Here is a 21,903-nt window from a genome sequence, read left to right on the forward strand (position 1 = left end):
TGTACTTGCCTTTAAAAAACATAAGGTTTTGTACTATAGTTTTAATTGAAAGGTATTGTTCTTACCTTATCATATAACTTGAAAAGATCAATCAATGCAGGCTCAGACTCTGGAATGCCAAGATATTTGGCAAAGTCTTGGAGAGTAATCTGGCCATTACTGATTGCAATATCAGCATACTGGCTCAGGAGTTCCTCCTCAACATTCTTTAAATTAAGCCTGGAATAGAAATTGAAATACAACATGAACTGCTATAAAGAGATTTAAAGCATGATGAGCTTCAAACATATTGATTCTTAAGAAGAGACTACTGTGGAATAGAATATAATACATAGTATATAGAATTTAGGCCAAAGGTCAAGCACTGGGTCCTATGAGGGCATTCAGCACTGGATTCTTAGAAAAGCTAAATCTTTGGCTAACCAAAGTCTAGACAGACTTCAGCAAATCATGAAGCATAGTATATGGTACAAGATTTAAGCATAAATTATTTTGATAAACAAAGTACACTTATGCAACTGGTGAACAAACAGGGAGGTATAATGGCCCATTGGCATTTGTATACTATATGGGCTTTATAAATCTTTATATTAATTTCAAAGACAACTAAGGGATATGTTTGACTTTTCTACACTCATAATAACCTACAAGGGAAAAGAATAGCCATCTCAAGTTCCTGTGAAGAACTGTAAAGAATCAAGTGCATAGGTATACTGTATATTCTAAGCCACACTAATACATAATATATATACCACAGGACAAAAGCTACAATTCAATCTCTTTTAGCTTTTTAAACTGCTAATTTTCCATTTTACAGCAACTTTTACAAAATAGATTAATCTATTTTCCAATGTAAAGTACCTTGCATCATTTAAGGAATTTCAAGTTTCCTTGATAGTCAAAAATGTGAGGTTGTACTATCCATGTTGCATGTACTGTACTACACTAAATAGGCCTGTACTTTATATTTTTAGAGAGTACAAGTAAAATCCAGAGAATAAACAGTATGTGCATTCATTTAGAACTATTAACCAATTTGAAATGATTCAATAAGTTTTCATCTTCAAACAGTATAACCAGGTACCCAAAATTTAAAGTAGTAAACCTACATTTTATGTTCTTTTTTCAACAGTATTTAGGCTTTTCTAACAGAATATCTTTTTCCAAGCAGTCATCTGTATAGAATGTCTATCTTTATTAGGCCCTCACTACATGGTGATGATCTGAACGTCCAAAGGAAGAAATCAAAATAATTCCAAAATTTCTGCTGCATGTCTATACAAACCGCACCCCATTTGTTTCCAAGTTCCCATATTTTTATGCACTTCTGTCCGCTTCCAAGATTTGTCAGTATTTACAACTTGAGGTAAAACAGTAATGTTTATTAACAAGAACACTGTTAATATTTCTGGAGCAATTCTCGTAACCACTACTGTTACTAACCGATACTTTAGAAAATATCCTCTTAAATTCTGTAACAACTGCAATGCTCCAACATAAAATTTCTGTTGTTATCCATTGATAAATATTTATCCTGTCATTTAAAAATATGCATAACCTTCTCTAACTCTTGTTACGAATCCCTGTACAGTACTTGTCAAACCTGCTGTAAAATGTTATTTTCATAATAAAATAAATTTTTGAACATACTTACCTGGTAGTTATATATATAGCTTAAGTCCCTGACGTCACGGCAGAATTTCAAAAAACTCGCGGCAATCGCGATCGGTAGTCAGGTGAACCACCTGTGCGCCTCTACCCAGGTACCTGGAACCATTCCAACTATTCCTCAGATCTTCCATGCCCCTAGTCTCTAGAGGGGAGGAGGGTGGGAATATAATTATATATAACTACCAGGTAAGTATGTTCAAAAATTTATTTTATTATGAAAATAACATTTCTAAACATCTAACTTCCCTGGTAGTTATATATATAGCTGATTGACACCTTTGGTGGAGGGTCAGAGACAGCTAACATCGTTGGAATTATAATTAAAGTTGCAAAACAACTCTAGGTTCCTACCTGTTAAGGAAGCTGACTTCAATATTTCTCATTACGTCTGCATTCCTTAAGAGATCCAGCGATCCACCCAGGGGCTGAAAAATCTCTAGGGGCTGTCAACCGTGTATAACCTCTATGTGACTAGACCTCCTCTCAATACCCTTGTTCCGGGCGCTACCAAGGAACTTTCATCCCAATGATTGTGGAAGACTGTGCCCAATCTTCACAAACAACCATAAAATTTCAACCATTCCAAGGCAAGAACAAAAGGTATTGTTTTATGGAATTGGATTAAGGAAACTGACTTCAATGAACTCGCCTCATTATGTCTGCATTCCTTAAGAGATCCAGCGATCCACCCAGGGGCTGAAAAATCTCTAGGGGCTGTCAACCGTGTATAACCTCTATGTGACTAGACCTCCTCTTCAATACCCTTGTTCCGTCACAAACAACCATAAAATTTCAACCATTCCAAGGCAAGAACAAAAGGTATTGTTTTATGGAATTGGATTAAGGAAGCTGACTTCAATGAACTCGCCCTCATTATGTCTGCATTCCTTAAGAGATCCAGCGATCCACCCAGGGGGCTGAAAAATCTCTAGGGGCTGTCAACCGGTGTATAACCTCTATGTGACTAGACCTCCTCTCGATACCCTAGTTCCAGGCACTTCAAGGAACTTTCAAACCAATGAATGCGGAAGACTGTGTCCAATCTTCACAAACAACCATAAAAAAATTCTCCATCCCAAAGTAAGAAAAAAGGGTATTGGTTTATGGGATTGTAGGGGTATTACCCTCTCCCACTAGTAAATGCTATAAACGGACCCAGCGTATAGCAGTCTTCGTATAATGTTTGGACTCGTTTTAGACAGTGAGAGGTAAATACTGACTTGTTTCTCCAGTAGGTCGTGTCCAAGATACTCTGCCGGGACCTGTTCTGTTTAAGTACTACAGAGGTTGCAACTGCCCTGAACTCGTGCGTTTTTACTTTCAGAATCTTATGTCCAAATCGCTACCTTTCATATGAGCTTCTTTTATCAACTGCCTGATAAAATAAGACAGAGCATTCTTCGACACCTGTACAGAGAGCTTTTTGACTGAGCACCAAAGCCCTTCTGAATTCCTTCTTAAGTCCTTTGTCCTGTCCAGGTAGTGCCTTAGAGCCCTTAACTGGAATATGACTTTCTCTGCCTTATCCCTGTAATGTCCGTTAGATTTGGAATCTCGAACGTTCTGTGTCAGGGTTGTGATGAGTATTCATTTTTGCAAGGAATCCTAGTTGCAGTGAGCAGATTGCCTTGTCTTGTCTAAAGTCCATATTCTCGCTGAGAGCATGTATCTCACTAACTCTTTTTAGCTGTGGCCAAACTGAACAAGAAAAGAGTTGTCATGATGAGGTCCTCTTAAAATGTTCTCTGTAAGGGGATCGAGCTTACTCCCCATGAGGAACCTCAGGACCACGTCTAGGTTCCATGCTGGTGAGTTCTGTACTCTCTCCTTAGCAGTTTCAAGAATCTGAGTAGGTCCTGGAGATTCTTATTGTTTTATAGGTTTAAGTTTTTATGTCTAAAAAACTGCTGCCATCATGCTCCTATAACCCTTAATGGTAGAGGTAGGAAAAAATTAAGCTTCCTCTTGCGGTGTAGAAGGAAGTCCACAATTTGAGTTACAGAGGTACTGGAAGAGGACACATGGTTGCTCTTGTACCATCCTCTAAATATCTCCCACTTGGATTTGTATACCCTCATGGTGGATGACCTCCTTACTCTTTCTATTGCACCAACCGCCTCTTTCGAAAAAACCTGTAGCTCTTGTAAGTTTTTTGATAGTCTGAAGGCAGTTACTTGTAGTGCTTAGGGTTTTGGTGATATCTTTCCAAGTGAGGTTGTTTGAGTAGACCTACTCTCTGATGTAGGCTCCTCGGGATGTCCACTAACCATTCCAGAACCTCTGTGAAACAATCTTTTGTCGGCCAGTAAAGGGCCACAATGGTCAATCTGGTACCCTCGTGTGAAACAAATTTTTTGCAGTACCCTGTGTTTTATCTTGAAAGAGGGAAATGCATACACGTCCAAGTTGGACCAGTCCACCAGAACGCGTCTATGTATATAGCCCCGGGATCTGGTACGGAGAGCAGTAAGTTTCCAGCCTCTTCGTTTTGCGCTGTGGCGAAGAGATCTATGCAAGGACGTCCCCAAAGTCACCACATGCTACTGCACACGTCCTGATGTAGCGTCCATTCTGTTGAGAGGACTTGATTTCCTGCTCAGAATGTTCGCCCTCACATTTTTTCTCCCCCCTTGGATAAAGCGGGTTACTAGTTTGACATTCTTCTCTTTTGCCCAGAGAAGAGGTTCTCTTGTTGTCTCGTATAGAGACCTGGAGTGAGTGCCCCTTTATTTGCTGATGTAGGTCCAATGCTGCCGTGTTGTCGGTGTTGACCTGCACCTCTCTGTTCTCCACTGTGTTCGAACTCCCTGAGAAATAGAAGGATTGCAGTTAGTTCCTTCTAATTGATGTTTAACCTCTCCTGCTCTCTGGACCAGGAGCCCGAGACTTGTTATTTCCCTAGTGTTGCTCCCCATACTGAGTCCGACGTGTGGATAACAACACTAGGTCTGGGTTCCTCTAATATAGAGAAGGGACCTCCTGGAGCTTGACGGGTCGTTCCACCACTGTAAATACGGCCTTATCGGTTCCGAAATGGGGATGCACTTGGTCTCCAGTTCTATTTCCTTGTCCCAGTTCTGAATTAGATGAAACTGTAACGGGCATAGAATTAACCTCCCTAAGGAGACAACCGTTTCAGCGAGGAAAGGGTCCCCAGCAGACTCATCTATCCCTTCACCGAGCATGTCTGTCTATAAAGTCCTGAAATTTTCTTAAGGCTTGTCCCGCCCTTGCAATAGACGGAAAAGCCCGAAAATCCTGACTCTGAATCTTCATCCTAAGGTATAGAAAACTTTTGGAATGGGATCAGCTGAGATTTCTATCTGTTTATCAGTAGACCTAATTCCTTCTATACCTAAATCGTGGTCTGAAGATCCTCCAGGCAGAGTGTGCAGGAAGGAGCTCTGAGGAACCAGCCTTCTAAGTACAAGGAGATTCTGATGTTTCTCGAGTGAAGAAAAAACCTGCTACATTGGCAATCATCCTTGTGAAAATCTTTGTTAGACGCTTGATGCCAGTGCATCTTGCGTCCTGAGCTACCTCCACGTCTTGGCTTCCAATATCTTGAAGCCTGACGTCCTGACGTCCAATGCCTTGACGCTTGACGTCTTGGGTTCATTGACGCTTGTCGTCATGATGTTTCACTCCTAGATGCTTGACGCCACTGCATCCAGCATCTAGAGTTTCATTCACTATGTTCAGCGTCTTAAACTTCTGGACATCTAGAAGCTTTAGTTGGACGTCTATTATCCTTCTTCTCTTTGCCTGGTTGTCATGCTTGTACCAGGGAAGACAAAGTCTGCTGCATATTTTGTATTAAAGCTATATGTGGGGCTTCCTGCTGTTGGGGACAGGTTGGGAAGCCTCAGCTACGGGCAATTATTTCCTCCTCATCAAATAATGGATCGTGGAGAGGGTTCAGCAGACGAGTACAATCCTAAGGAGGAAGAGGAGGATGTACGAAAGGCAGCACAGAGTCCGTTACGCTCTTGCAGCCTGGTATCCTGACTGAACAGGACTGTCTACGTTTGTTCTTAGTAGGAAAGCTACCCTGGGGCTGGAAGGGAAGAGCTCGGGCTGCTCCAGTGGCTACAACCTGGAGTCTATGAAGTTTTATCATGACGTCCCTCAATATTGGGTAACTTGCTCTTGAGAGATCTCGACTCCAGAGCCAGACGTCATCCCGTCTGCTTAGGCTGAAACAAAGAGACCGAAACTGGAAAACCTTTCCGTGGACGAACTTCAGAAAATTCTTGGAGTTCGGGTGCATGGGGATGTAAAAATACGCATCCTGGAGGTCCACTGAGGCCATCCAGTCATGCTGTCCGACCGCTGCTAGAACCGATTTTGTCGTTTCAATAGCGACCTTTGTTTATTGCACAGAAAAGTTGAGTGCAATCACGTCTAGCACCAGTCTCTAACCCCCAAGCATTTGGGGATCAGGAATAACCAATGTAGAATCCTGGGGAATTCGGATCTTGAACTCTCTGTCTGGTCTCCTTTTGCAACATCATAGACACTTGTTGCTATAAAGCCTTTGCCTTTGTTCTGTTGTTGCATTTGGCAGAAAAGTCTAATTGTCTTGTTAGTATAGGGGGCCTCCTCAGGCTGGACAGTCTGGATCCTACCTCAGTCTGCAGGAAAAGAAAGGCAGGTTCTCTTTCTTCCCTGTGTAGAGCCTCTTCTCGTTGCCATTCATCTACCCGCCCTAGAGGAACCTCTATCGGAGGGCCGACCACGAAAGGGCTGAGATACCTGAAACACAGGAGCCTCAGCCTTACTCTTTTTAGCGATGAAAGTCGTTGGTAGGACTTTTCTTGCTGTTTTTTAGATATTAAATCTTACGTGGTTTTCTGGGCCAAGGATGAAAGGTCCTCTTTACCAAATCTTGAGAGAAGAGGTGAGAGGAAAAAAGGGGTATAAATCAGTTCTGATTTTGATTGGACGTGACCCCATTAGCCAGGAAAGAGCAAAGCAAAGATGGGCTCTTTTCTTCAAGATTCCCACTGAGAAAGATGCAGTAGATTCGTTGGAACTATATCCGAGTCCTTTATCCATACACAACATCAGATATATGAGTTCTTCGATGTCAGTCGTGTTGAATAATTCCATCTTCCTTCCTGGGAAGGGGCAGGTATTTGAGGCGAGAACGATTCTCTAGTTTGATACTAAAAGCTAGACCTTGAGCTAGTTTGGTTGGAGGAAAAACAAAGGCTGTCTTTCATTGTTTCTCCTTCGAAAGTATCCAGTCCTCGTAAATGCTGCCCTCTTAGACGCCTTCGCAAGAGTAAATTCTGAAGGCAGGGAATGAGGAGCAGTCAGGTTAAAATTCTCTGGAAAAAAAAAAAAAAAAAAAAAAATTTCCGAAAATCGCTTCATAAGTCTTTTCAAGTCTGATGAAAGCTGATGGCCTTTTATATTGTCTTCGTCGGAAATCTCTACAATAGGATTCACAGGAGAATGCAAGATATTATCGTCCTCTTTTTCCGATTTTCCGAAGACGGAAGTAGAGACGTCTTTCAAAATATCATCTTGACGCCTGGCGTCCAGTCTCTGACGCCTGGCGTGTTGGCATCCATTTTCTTAAAGCTTAATGTCTTGGCGTCCAGCTTAATGACGCCTGACATCCTGGTGTCTAACTTCGACACTTGACGTCCTGGCGTCCAGCTTCTCTCGTCCGGCGTCCTGGCGTCCAGCTCCTTGACGCCCGAAGTCCTGGCGTCCAGCCTCTTGACGCTTGATGTCCTGGCGTCCAGTTTCTCGACGCCTGACGTCCTGGCATCCAGCTTCTGAAGCCCGGCGTCCTGGCGTCCAGCTTCGGCGGCTTCGATGCCCTGGCGTCGAGCTTCTCGGCGCCTGACTTCCTCCTGGAGTCCTGGCGTCCCAGACTTCTAACATTCGTTGTCCCGCCAAACCTAGAGGTTACTTGAGAACTGGCCGCCTGTGCGACATCGGTCAAAAGCCCCTCCGTTGACGTACAGCAACTGGTGGACAAAAAAACACTTTAACCTCGCCTTTCCTATGGCGAGGGTGAGCGCCCTGGGAAGCGTCAACAGGTACGCTCGAGGGGACGACACTTTCGGTAACTAAAACCTCTCGCCTCCCTTCGTCTTTCGACATTCCTTCTCACGGGTTGGTGAGCTTGGAAGAGGTCAGGACTAGGAGCGCAACAGGACCGAGCGGCCGCACCTCCACTGCACTTGCACTAACAACATATTAACACTTTTATTTTTTAGATCTCTTATTGTCGATCACATATTATCCCTGTCTTCTGAGAGGGATTTTACCTGTTGGGGCAGGGTCTGAATGGCCGCCAACAAAAACATGAAGTGTTGGGTCCTTACCTGTTTCAGTAGGGGTTCAGAGACTACCACTACGGGAGAAGGATCAATAGGATAGTTAGCAAGGGGAAAAGAATTAACTATTCCCCGGTTATATCAAGAAGAGTGAGATACAGTACTCTTGGCTCTTCTGAGCCGGTCTTCCATTCCCGTTCTTCAGACATACTGAGTGGGGATCCAAGGAGACTTTAGCAAGCCGCTTGCATCCCCACACATTTTCACACTGATGAAGATAGATATGTTATAAGAAAATCCAAAAGCGAACAAGCGAAAGCCAAGCCAAAGTGTACTTCACCAAAATAAGTTGCGAAAAACACAGGCTACGAGCGAAATTCCATCGATGTTACCGACACAGCGGCAGGGAAGATCTGAGGAATAGTTGGAATGGTTCCAGGTACCTGGGTAGAGGGCGCGCAGGTGGTTCACCTGACTACCGATCGGCGATTGCGCGAGTTTTGAAATTCTGCCGTGGCGTCAGGGACTTAAGCTATATATATAACTACCAGGGAAGTTAGATGTTTAGAAATTAAATTTTCTTGCCTTCTCAATAAATCTAGCTTTCTGATCTTATTCAAGACAAAAAATCCCTGTTTTGATCCAATGCCTAATTAACATACCCAAGACGATGTCGCAGCTTCTGGAATTCTATGAGACCAGTCTGATATGGCAGATTCTTGAGCTTTGCCTTTTGCATCAGACGACAATCATCATAAGTGTAATCGGCAACTGGCACTCCCAACGCACTGTAAAAAGGAATGATACATTAATAATATAAACTTTTCTGACATGTTAATCTTATAAGCTTTACTTCAAAGCAATGAAGTATGCCATACCTTGTAGCTCTGCCAAGCCCTTTGCTATAAGTAAAATAGGTCATATTATATACAGTATTCACTCAAAAATCAAAGGGTAATATATTCATCTCTTTTAATACTTTTTGACTAACAATGTTCCCTTTAGTGTGACCACTGACATAAATACTGAATAAGACAAAGTTTTTTTCTGACAGCAGAAATAATTGAATTAGTGAAATAATTGAATTAGTGTTTATTCAGTTACAATTATACAAATTAAATATTTCTCCCAGGTTTAATCTCTTTATACATTCTATATTTCACGAGTTTTTTACCACTTAACTTGCTTTTCACTGAATTGTTACAAAATTAATTAGTCTTTGTCAGGAAATATGTGATCAATTGATAAGGAAGAACTTTCCTATTCTGAATTGTTAATGGACTAAAAGGGCATCAGTTTAGTACCTTAATGTACAGTAACTTGTTTTGATGCTCCAATAATGAGAACATCAGCATGCTCTTAGTAAAATTTACCCTGTATTTATAGGGAAAAGCAGTCATGGAGAAAGGCTGTCCATACAATCCCATGCTGTTCCCTCAAAGGTGGGTGAGGATCATTGTGGCATGGACCTATTCCAACTGTCTGAAATATTCTAGAGGCCTAAATTATCAAACAACTGACTGAACAAACTAATCTCTAAGATACAGAATTTTGACACTTGATATTTTTGATTCGTGGATACCATAATCTACCATGAAATGAAAATAATGAAGCGCCAGAGTTTGGCAAAACAATGAGCATGGACAAGTTCCAGACAACAAGGTTTCTGCATCTTGCTGATAAAATTCGTCTAATTCAAAGTTGGCTGGTCATGCCTTTGCTTGAATTATTCAAAAAGCATTATAATTTGAAGTACAGTACAGGTATTCCATGAATTACTGAGGTTACAATTAAGCAGTTCATATAAAACAACCCAGTAAGATTAGGATACAAAATGTGGATGCTGTCCAGCACAAACAGCTTTCCAAAAAGCTCTCCATTTACTAGGGTAAAGTGGGTGACAATTAGAAACCATGGGATTGGGTGTTGTCAATGAAATTTTGCAGCCAATTGAGAGAGCTAACTTTCATTTTGATACATATTGAGAGAGAGAGAGAGAGAGAGAGAGAGAGAGAGAGAGAGAGAGAGAGAGAGAGAGAGAGAGAGAGAGAGAGAATTTGCTTCAGACAGTAGTCATATAAAAAAAATAAAGCAACACATTAGTCTATCCACCATATCCTATCTAGATGTACAAAAATTGAATGGGAGGAGTGGATATCTGTGACAGAATGTTTAACATCATACAGACAACTATTTTCAAGGAAGTATCAGAACATACTTTTCTAACATACTGAACTTGGCAGTAATAGCTGCCTTTAGATTCCACAAATATTCATTCATCTGTAACTATTACACATCTCCAGTTCTGGAAATACACTGCACAAGTCATAATACAGATGAGAAAGGTGATGAAAAGACTTAGAAGACCAATAGCACCACCAGCCAAAGCAGGAAGGCACTATATATACAAAAAACTCATGACTCTGATGAAAAATTCATGATTGTAGTGCACTAAAAAGAGACTACATAAAAATGTAGCATGCATCCTCATTAAAAGTAATGTGTATGATCAAAAGTGTAGCAAAGACAGGTGTGGTGGGTTACTATTTGCCAATTCATGAGTGTTCATTATTCAGTATAAAGTGTAGAATGATATAAATTTGAATTTTATGGTATCATACCCAATTGTTTCAATTACAACCTAGTATTTACAAAAAAAAAGCTGAAACAGGATGAAGATTGTGTCTATATTCCATTCAACATAAATTTTGGTGCATGTAAATGACATTTCCATTTTGGAAAAAAATTTTAGTAGATTAATTTGTCACCAGTACACTTTGCTTTGTACTAAAAATGACTATTTATATGAGTCTATATTCCAAAATAAGTGAATTTACAACATGGTATCATTGGTCATCCATTATACTTTAATTAGACAAAGGGCACCCTCATAACATGTTATCATCAAAGGGCACCCTCATAACATGTTATCATCAAAGGGCATCCTCATAACATGTTATCATCAAAGGGCACCCTCATAACATGTTATCATCAAAGGCACCCTCATAACATGTTATCATCAAAGGCACCCTCATAACATGTTATCATCAAAGGGCACCCTCATAACATGTTATCATCAAAGGGCACCCTCATAACATGTTATCATCAAAGGCACCCTCATAACATGTTATCATCAAAGGGCACCCTCATAACATGTTATCATCAAAGGCACCCTCATAACATGTTATCATCAAGGGCACCCTCATAACATGTTACCATCAAAGGGCACCCTCATAACATGTTATCATCAAAGGGCACCCTCATAACATGTTATCATCAAAGGCACCCTCATAACATGTTATCATCAAAGGGCACCCTCATAACATGTTATCATCAAAGGGCACCCTCATAACATGTTATCATCAAAGGGCACCCTCATAACATGTTATCATCAAAGGGCACCCTCATAACATGTTATCATCAAAGGGCACCCTCATAACATGTTATCATCAAAGGGCACCCTCATAATATGTTATCTTCTCAACAACAATTCCTTACATGCTCTCTCTCTCTCTCTCTCTCTCTCTCTCTCTCTCTCTCTCTCTCTCTCTCTCTCTCTCTCTTCCATTCCTACATACTACATACGTCAGAAACGTACTTATTTGCAAGGTTTAAAGTCACTATAATTCATTTTTTTTTGTGCTGTAACATTTCTTCAGCTGAGCTAAAGCTTACAGTACCACCAACTTTTTGCAAAGAGAAATAATCACTGCATTTTAGGATCTAAGTTGGAGAGGAAGTACATTAAATGCTGGATTATGACATAAGAATTGGGAGTTGGGACTTTCACATATATACATAAAGAATATATATTCTACACTGGTCTATATAAAATGATGTTAACCCTGCTATAAAAATTCAGATGCTTGTAATCCAAAGGCAAATCTTTTAAGACAACTACTTTAATATGATACTACGTGATGTCTAAAAATGTGGAGTAAGAAACTTACTATATTTCTAATTAAATACGAATAAAAACTTTTTTAAACTACTTATATCAACAACATGCAAAAATGTAAAAAATAATCTCAACGTAACACTTACTCAGCCATTACTTGCCGAACATTATTAGCAAACAGCTTGGCATCCATTTTCTCCTCTTCATTTGGAGTGTACACTGGCAGATACTCCAGCTCAACATAATTGTGGAACTGACACAGGGTTACCCAAAGCATCTTTAATCTAGTGAAAAAAATAATTTCATATGAGATTTATGCAAGTACCTGGGGAAAATTGTCAGACAGGAAGGGAACTTAGAACTGGCAAACCTCTGCCCTGAAAACAATTATGCAGATGGTGCAGATCAACTTAACTTTTGACACAGTAGGTAGAATGTTATAGAGGTATTATGAAGGTCTATAATACGATGGAAGTTTGTAATTTTGTAATTAACAACATGCATTTTTTTTTATTTTGGGGTAAGTCATATACTGTATCTGATATATTAACTTTATTGTTGTAAATAATATTGTATTAGCTGAATATTTCTCCACTTTGCATAAAGTATTAAGCTTAAGATAAAAGGAATAGGTTGCCAAATAAAAGGCTAATATTAATGCTTAATGCACAATGCTGCATCACAAACATACGTCTGATCTGTGTGAGACAACATCCTTGATCAAATCCAATAACCTCAACTTAGATCCCACCTACTTTTGACTTAGAATTACACATAGAATCAATGAAAAGATGATCACAAGAGGTAGGTTCATCATTTCTGTGATGTTTTAATGGAAAGCATGAAACAGATGTTTTACTTGTAAGGATTAGATTGAATCCTTGAATGCATGACAAAAGTGTTTTTCTTTATTACAATATTTAACAGAGATGAGAACGATCCGATTTAAAATCAAAAGTAAAAATGATGCAGAAATAGCAATGCCCAGTGAGCTTATACATTTACTATGTCAAAATACATACTCACAATCTAACAAAATCTACTGTATAACAAATGAAATGAGCTAATTTCACTTACGCTCCAGGCCCATCCCAAGTCCAAGTAAAAGAGTCGGTACGGTTATTATACCGAATTATGACTGGCTGGACGGGTACACCAGGATAAAATGCACCAGGTTTGAAAGTGATCAGGCAGGATCGATTGGTACATGTACCTTCTGGAAATATCATTACCTGGAAACAAATAAAGATAATTATTATATTATTATAGTTACTTGAACAAACTACAGTAAAGCAATTTCAAATAATTTGTTATGCAACAGACAGATCCTATTTTTCCCAGTTTTTTCTTGCTTGATTGGTGTTTCAGTGTCTGGAGCTGCAACCTGCCTCCTGAGGATCTGACCACTCCTACCACATTTTCAATGGATTCTAAGATTCTCCCAATTATCCTTGCTGTAGCAAGTCCATACACTTTTCTGGAGCAAGCCTGGTTCAAGGTTAGTGCCTCCAAACCTCTCAAGTTAATCTTTAGGTTTTCTGGGGTTACTCCTAGTGCTCCCACGATGGATAAGTACAGTACTACCACTTCAGCTTGCTGTGGTCTCCTTATTTCCATCTTGAGAACTTGCTGTGGTAATTAGTACATTTTGGCACATGGTCACTAGTCATTATGAATGGCAGTTAAGGCCTATATTCACTAATAAATTCTATTGCTGTAGGAACATACAAAAACATATCTGTTGAAAATCTTTTAAAGAAATTTCTGGTAAACCAGATATCTTTTAACAAGAAACTGGGAACCTCAATAGTTCCTTTTGTTTATGGTACTGCTATTGCCTTTGTTATAAATCAAAATTCCTTGTCTAATCATCAATACTGTATTTACACAGCAATATAAAAGTAAGGAAGCCTCAAAGAGCCTAAACTGTTCTTAAGCAGAGGAGCATCCCCTAGATCAATGCTTGAAGTTCAACTCCAGGTTAACAACAACAGAACAGTACTTAGTCAATACAAATATAAGATTTAATAGTGTACAAAAAATACATATTACAAAAAACAACTACAGGCAGTCCCAGCATATCAGCAACATCAGTTAACGGCGGTTTGGTTTTACAAAGCTTGGCTAATGACATTGTTAATCAGATTTTCAACGCCAGTAAGCGATTTTCGGCACTGGTAAGTGGTTTATCAGCGTCAGTAAGCGTTTATCGGCGCCAATAACCAGTCAATGGGTCCGTTAAGCGGTTTATCTGCGATTACAGCGTCATAAATGTCATTTATTACACAATTATTGTGATGTTCTGGTTAACGATTTTCAGTTATCAGCGCTTGGCCAGGAATGGAAGCCCGCTGTTAACCAGGGACTACCTGTAAATTCTACCATACAGTATTCCACTCCAATTTTTAATATACAAAATGGGATGTGACTATAGTTCTAGGAACAAAGTTTCTCTTTTTAAAAATTACTTACCTGAGGCCAATCTTCATCACTCATGGCTCTGCGTTTGATTTCCTGAATAGTATTTTGACGGGAATTAGTGTCTTCACGCCATACATAGACAGGCTGCGTATAGTCTATGTATTCTGTTGATGGTTAAACAAAATACAAATTAACACCAAGTTTCCTGAGATACATCAGATTTTTAAAGAAACACCACTAAAATCAGACAAAAATAAATTTCAATTACAGTACTAAGCTTATAGATAACTTTAGTTATTGCAGTTACAACAACTAAATCTTAACCTTCCATAAAGTTATTTAATCAAAAACAAAGTACAGTAAATTTGCTAAACTCCCTTAGAACTTCAATACTGCTGCACATTCGTACCTTTCAGTTTCATAATTCAGTCTTTACTTAGATATATAACCAGTCGCATGTGGACATACCGAAGAACAGTAGCGGCTTGCTTTCTTTTGAAAAAGAAAATGCAATACAGTATTTACATTTGAAAATTAAACTTCTTTAATTTAGAATATTCTATCTTCAAAAGCAAATACTGTTAATCTTTTGATTCTAAAAATAAAACAGTTTATGTAACATTTCTTAGTAAAATAAATACTTCCCAACGACCATACAAGGTACAGTACACACACACACACACAAAAATAAAAAAAAAAAGTTTCATTCATGGGTGTCATTTCATATCGCTCAGAGCAAAGGATTTGCACGGTTTACCGTATTATGTACTAAGAAGTGATAAATGTTCCTTGAAATTCACACCCCACTTCAACCATAATTTATGATGAGATATATTTTAATACATTTATTTTTCATAAATGCTGACTTGTAGTTTGTGACACTTGTGACCTTCAACTATGACAAATGTAGTAAAAATACCCTTTAATATTACCTGAACAAAAGCAGTATGTTGTCACTGAAAAAAGATTTTATGGAATTCCTGAGACTATATATATTAGCTATACATTCATGATAGTAGGGACAAAAACAGTAATTTTTTTCTCTGATATGAAACTGCTTTTAGTCAAAACAATATCATTAGAACTAAGTCTTTTCTAAGCCAATACACAGCAGAGAATAAAAACCCTGAAATGTTACTTCAGCTACTCTCATCCAAATGCAATAACTGGCCCTGCCACTAACAGTATTCTTATACAGTATACAAATATTTTTATCCATATATTACTGTTTAGATGACCAGAAAGTATAAAATCTGTATAACAGTTTAGATGTTTAAAGAAGAATTAATGCACTGTACATTATACATGACTTATTGTGTATAACATGAGTTAAACATGTATCAAAGATTATAAGATTATTACACATATTTAACAAATGTTCAGTTAACCAAAAGAAACAAAGGCTTTATACACTTATAGAAAATTTTCATTACTTTCCAGAAGTGACCAATACTGTTATTGCATATTACATTTCTTCCAGTTCAATTACTGGTAACTACTGTACATACCTTGAATTTACAGTAATTTTGCTGAATGGGTTGACAGGCACCTCTTTATGCAATGCTGGGTAAATTTTTCACTTAGAAGCATTTGTTTTCTCTTGATTACTTTCTATATTTTGGGTTGTAATTTATGTCTATTGTAAATTTGCTAAACTGTTCAGTTAAATTCATATTCTTTTTTTTGACACAATTAGAAGTACAGTAATATACAATACAGTAAAGGCTGTTCAGGTTAAATTCTTATCTCATTTTTGTGTAGTAATACAGTATATAGATGCAAGTCTACTTCCTTGTACAGTATCGTATGTTTACGTGTATTGAGGCTTTATGTCATTTGTTTGATATTTTGAGTTTTAGGAAGTATATTTGTTTTGTATTCATGTCACTATTATGTAAAACTATATATATATATATAGATATATATATATATATATATATATGTATTTGTTATAGTATATTTGTATATATATATATATATATATATATATATATATATATATATATATATATATATATATATATATATATATATATATATATATATATATATATATATATATATATATATATATATATATATATATATATATATATATATATATATATATATATATATATATATATATATATATATATATATATATATATATATATATATATATATATATATATATATATATATATATATATATATATATATATATATATATATATATATATATATATATATATATATATATATATATATATATAATATATATATATATATATATATATATATATATATATATATATATATATATATATATATATATATATATATATATATATATATATATATATATATATATATATATATATATATATATATATATATATATATATATATATATATATATATATATATATATATATATATATATATATATATATATATATATATATATATATATATATATATATATATATATATATATATATATATATATATATATATATATATATATATATATATATATATATATATATATATATATATATATATATATATATATATATATATATATATATATATATATATATATATATATATATATATATATATATAATATATATATATATATATATATATATGTATATATATATATATATATATATATATATATATATATATATGTATATATATATATATGTATATATATATATATATATATATATATATATATATATATATATATATATATATATATATATAAATTTTTTGTATGTTTTGTTATTCACATTTTTACAGTCCAGGATAAGTTATTTTTATTTTTATTTTAGACTCACCATTTGCTACTATGCATACATACATATCAAATAATCTCAAAATCAACTGTCTCTGTCACCCGACACACAACAGCACTTATCTGTACTGCGTAGCATTTACAAAACTTAAAAAAAATACATGGCTGGCAAAGCCATGCACATCACAAGCTACTAAACCTTTTTTTTCCCCACATACTTAAAAATACCATCTTTCTCCAAAATGACTACTGTACTCACACCTGTGAAAGAAAAATACTTTTAGTTAGGCATTTTTCAGAATTTTATTGACAAAACTCATCTTTAAAATTATTTCAGTATACTACATGCTTAACAGGTGCCTGATAACAACCGTTGGGTGAAAAAGGCATCATACTGCAAGTTATATACTGACTGAACACAAGTAATATATCTTTTATATATATATAAAAAAGTTGAACAATCCTATGGAAGCCTGCAAGATATTTCATGAGCTGTATATTAAGTCCTTTGAGATACACTGAGATGTACAGCAGTGTCTAGTGAGGGGCATTCAAACTGATTAAGGTATAATGAACTGTGTTACAGTCGTTAAAATAAGTTACTTTCAGTCATGCATAGCTCATAAATTTGCTTTTTTTTTTTTTACCAGAACAAAACAGAACACACAAAGAGCTACACCTAGAGAGCTGCACCACATACCTAATGAATCCACTTCTACTTACTGAAAATGATGAAAAAATACATAAAGTGACCAATCATTCATTTCTGAAGATCTGAACTAATATATCTCACTATACACAAAAACTCTGTTACACAAAATCGACTCAGTGTATTTAGCAACACAGATAATAACAATATTTAGCCACAAGATTCTGAGGATGGATTGCTGACACCAGATATTCAAGACTTTGACAAACCATTATTGGAAAGTTCTGCCATTGGAACTTTCATATGCCTAAGCAAGGTTTGGGGTATTCTGAAACTCTTTGTTTCCTCAGTGCAGAAAAGTACCAGCCTCTACCTAAGATGCACAGCAACAGCAAAACACTAATATTTCTATCCCTATACCCCTTTAACACCGAAGCCCTATTTACAAAAACGTCTCCCGTATGCCGGCGGCGTTCGGCGAGTTAGCGCCGAAGCGGAAAAAAAGTTTTTTTTCAAAAAATCACAGTTTTTAAGATTAAGAGTTCATTTTTGGCTCATTTTTTTGTCATTGCCTGAAGTTTAGTATGCAACCATCAGAAATGAAAAAAAAGATCATTATCATATATATAAATATTGGAATATATGACAGCGAAAAAACTCGTATATAATTGTATACAAATCGCGGAAAAAAACGTTTAATTTAATTTTTTTAGTTGTATTGTACACTAAATTGCGATGATTTTGGTATATAACAAATTTTAAAACGATCAAAGCAACACAGAGAAAATATTATCACAAAATGATGCATGAATTCGTAATGAGAGGACATAAAAAATGTTTTTTTTAAAAATTCACCATAAATCGAAATATTGTGCTAGAGACTTCCCGTTTGTTGAAAAATGAAGCTAATTGATTGAATATTACTAGACTGTAAGTGTTTTAGCTTACAATTGCAGTTTTCGACCATTTCAGGTCGAGTTAAAGTTGACCGAAAGTCGAATTTTTTTTATTTATCATGAGTTATATGAAAATATTTCAAAACTGATAAAAGCTACAACCATGAGTTATTTTTTTGTTGTATTGTAAATGAAATTGCGCACATTTTCATATATAAAACTTTATGTAACGACTAATATAAAACGGTGCAAATATTACGACAACGAGACGAAAGAATTTCTGAGATGTTCGGCCGAGTTACCGCGCAGACGTAAGGAAAATGTTTTTTTAAAAAATTCACCATAAATCGAAATATTGTGCTATAGACTTCCAATTTATTGCAAAATGAAGGTAAACGATTGAATATTACTAGAATGTAAGAGTTTTAGCTTACAATTGCGTTTTTTGACCATTTCGGTCGAGTTAAAGTTGACTGAAGGTTGAAATTTTGGCAGTTATCGTGATTTATGTGAAAATATTTCAAAACTGATAAAAGCTACAACCATGAGCTAATTTCTGTTGTATTCTACATGAAATTGCACACATTTTCATATATAAAAGTTTATGTAACGACTAATGTAAAACGATGCAAACATTACTACAACATGACGAAAGAATTTCTGAGATGTTCGGCCGAGTTACCGTGCGCAGACGTAAGGAAAAAAATTTTTTTTTTCAGAAATTCACCATAAATCAAAATATTGTGCTAGAGACTTCCAGTTTGTTGCAAAATGAAGGTACATGATTGAATATTACTAGAATGTAAGAGTTTTAGCTTATAATTGCGTTTTTTTTTACCATTTCGGTCGAGTTAAAGTTGACTGAAGCTTGAAATTTTGGCAGTTATCGTGATTTATATGAAAATATTTCAAAACTGATAAAAGCTACAACCATGAGTTATTTTCTGTTGTATTCTACATGAAATTGCGCACATTTCCAAATATAAAACTTTATGTAACGACTAATATAAAACAGTGCAAACATTACGACAACGTGACGAAAGAATTTCTGGCGCGGACGTAAGGAAAAAGTTTTTTTTCAAAAATTCACCATAAATCGAAATATTGTGCTAGAGACTTCCAATTGGTTGCAAAATTAAGGTAAATGATTGAATATTACTAGAATGTAAGAGTTTTAGCTTACAATTGCGTTTTTTGACCATTTCGGTCGAGTCAAAGTTGACCGAAGGTTGAAATTTTGGCAGTTATCGTGATTTATATGAAAATATTTCAAAACTGATAAAAGCTACAACCATGAGTTATTTTCTGTTGTATTGTACATGAAATTGCGCACATTTTCATATATAAAACTTTATGTAACGGCTAATATAGAACAGTGCAAAAATTACAACAAAATGACGAAAGAATTTCTGAAATTTTCGGCCGAGTTACCGCGCGGGCGTAAGAAAAAAGTTTTTTTAAAAAATTCACCATAAATCGAAATATTGTGCTAAAGACTTCCAATTTGTTGCAAAATGAAGGTACATGATTGAATATTACTAGAATGTAAGAGTTTTAGCTTACAATTGCGTTTTTCGACTATTTCGGTTGAGTCAAAGTTGACTGAAGGTTGAAATTTTTTGTAGTCGACGTTTGCTACGTCCACTCGGCATTCAACAGACAATTTTAGTCGACGTTTGCTACGTCCAACAGGCGTTTAAGGGATACTATACATCACAGTATTTTGTAGAAGTAAAACGTTTCAAACTTTCATTGCTGGAAAAGCTCCAGGTCTTCAGTTTGCTAGATATAATCTAAATGCAATCAAAGACTTCAATCACAGCACAACTACAATTTGCCAACTAAATTTACATTCACCATTCTTTACTGCTTTCTCATTAATAGCCTAATAAAAACTTCCTCCTTCCTAATTAAATGCAGAAACTTTGATAACCAACAATAGCTAGCTATATCTAATGTCTGATATATCAAGCAAAACTCTCCTGGAAATTGTATCAAATGACAAAATACCACAGTAATGTAAGGGTATAAAAAGTTCTGAGTTGTAACACAAATGCAAAATAGAATGTGAATGATTAGAAAAAACATACATGGAAAAGACACTTATTAACCTAGACATACAGACTTATTCTAAACATTTTCTGCTAGGTGAAATCTAGAAGTCACAGCAATAACTTTCACAGTATCTGGAAGGGTCAAATATCTGTTTATCTTGCCTGTGATGTTAATACACTGAAGCTTAGCTTTTTCGCTAAAATATGATATTACGTAATTGCTATGACAAGCAATTCTAGTAGATAACCAACTACAGTAATACTGTAGCAGTACAATAGCTGTCTACCTATGGCAATAATAATGTTCAAAAGAACATTTCTCTAAACTACACTGTCTAGGAGGTCAGCAGTTTCCTCATCAAGCAAACCTGTCTTAAGTATGTGGACCCCTACTCATACTGGGTTTAGTAGCAATAACTGGTGTGATGTGGGTCTTAGGACTGACATGTGACATTTGATAAATGCTTCTAAGGAATCACTTCATGGCATAATGTTTTCCAAACCTACATTCAGGCAACCCAATTAACTTTTATATCAATCCAGCTGGCAATTTAGCATCTCCCATCTATCCTATGAATATGGAATACAAGTGCAGCATTCCATGAAAGCACTACAAAGTCAGTCACCTACTGTTTTGGTGACTACCTCGTTAGGACATTTTGCAATAATGACTAGTAAAAAAACATTAAACTGCAGTATAACTATTTTGCCTATTTATGATGTTGGTCTGGTTGAGGGTCTGACTCTGCATCAGTGCCCCAGTTTGTTAGGTGTGTTTTTTAAATTTTTTTTTTAATTACAAAGATTCATTTTTCCCCACTCTAGTACAGTATAATAATTTTTTTTTCAAGTCTCTTCACTGAATACAAGTTAGCAGCTACTGTTGTACATAATTTTCATCCTCTTCATAAGCTTCTTGTTGTACAAGTTAGCATCCTCTTCATAAGCTTCTTCTTGTAATCATTAAAGTACCTCACTACTTTCTTCCCTGTCAACTCGGCATAACATACCTGTACTGTATTTGTTGTTCTTTAATTTCTCTTTTCCATTTCTTATATCTTAACCTATCAAGACAGAAAATTATTTTTGAAGGCTTGACATACTTAGTAGATTTTATTGCTTAACATACTCGCCCAGTCTGCTAAGAATAAAAATATTTTGTGTTTACTGGAAAAAACCAGAAGGTATGATACATTTATCAGATGGTAAACGAAGCGCACCCAGGCAGAC

At 35.9% G+C, this 21,903-nt stretch overlaps 1 protein-coding gene across 2 annotated transcripts in view; it reads right to left on the reverse strand.

Moving 5' to 3' along the window:
- The window catches only part of LPCAT (lysophosphatidylcholine acyltransferase), a 159,726-nt gene that overhangs the window by 16,214 nt on the left and 121,609 nt on the right, over positions 1 to 21,903 (reverse strand). For both annotated transcript variants that reach the window (XM_067127332.1, XM_067127333.1), the window contains exons 4-8: positions 14,338 to 14,450; positions 12,943 to 13,097; positions 12,012 to 12,149; positions 8,630 to 8,755; positions 66 to 219 (exon numbers count right to left, since the gene is read on the reverse strand). In XM_067127332.1, coding sequence (XP_066983433.1) covers positions 66 to 219; positions 8,630 to 8,755; positions 12,012 to 12,149; positions 12,943 to 13,097; positions 14,338 to 14,450 — 686 coding nt within the window. The remainder of the gene's footprint in view (positions 1 to 65; positions 220 to 8,629; positions 8,756 to 12,011; positions 12,150 to 12,942; positions 13,098 to 14,337; positions 14,451 to 21,903) is intronic.

This window comes from Macrobrachium rosenbergii, chromosome 25 (assembly GCF_040412425.1).
Source record: "Macrobrachium rosenbergii isolate ZJJX-2024 chromosome 25, ASM4041242v1, whole genome shotgun sequence".
In the NCBI taxonomy this organism is placed as follows: domain Eukaryota; kingdom Metazoa; phylum Arthropoda; class Malacostraca; order Decapoda; family Palaemonidae; genus Macrobrachium; species Macrobrachium rosenbergii.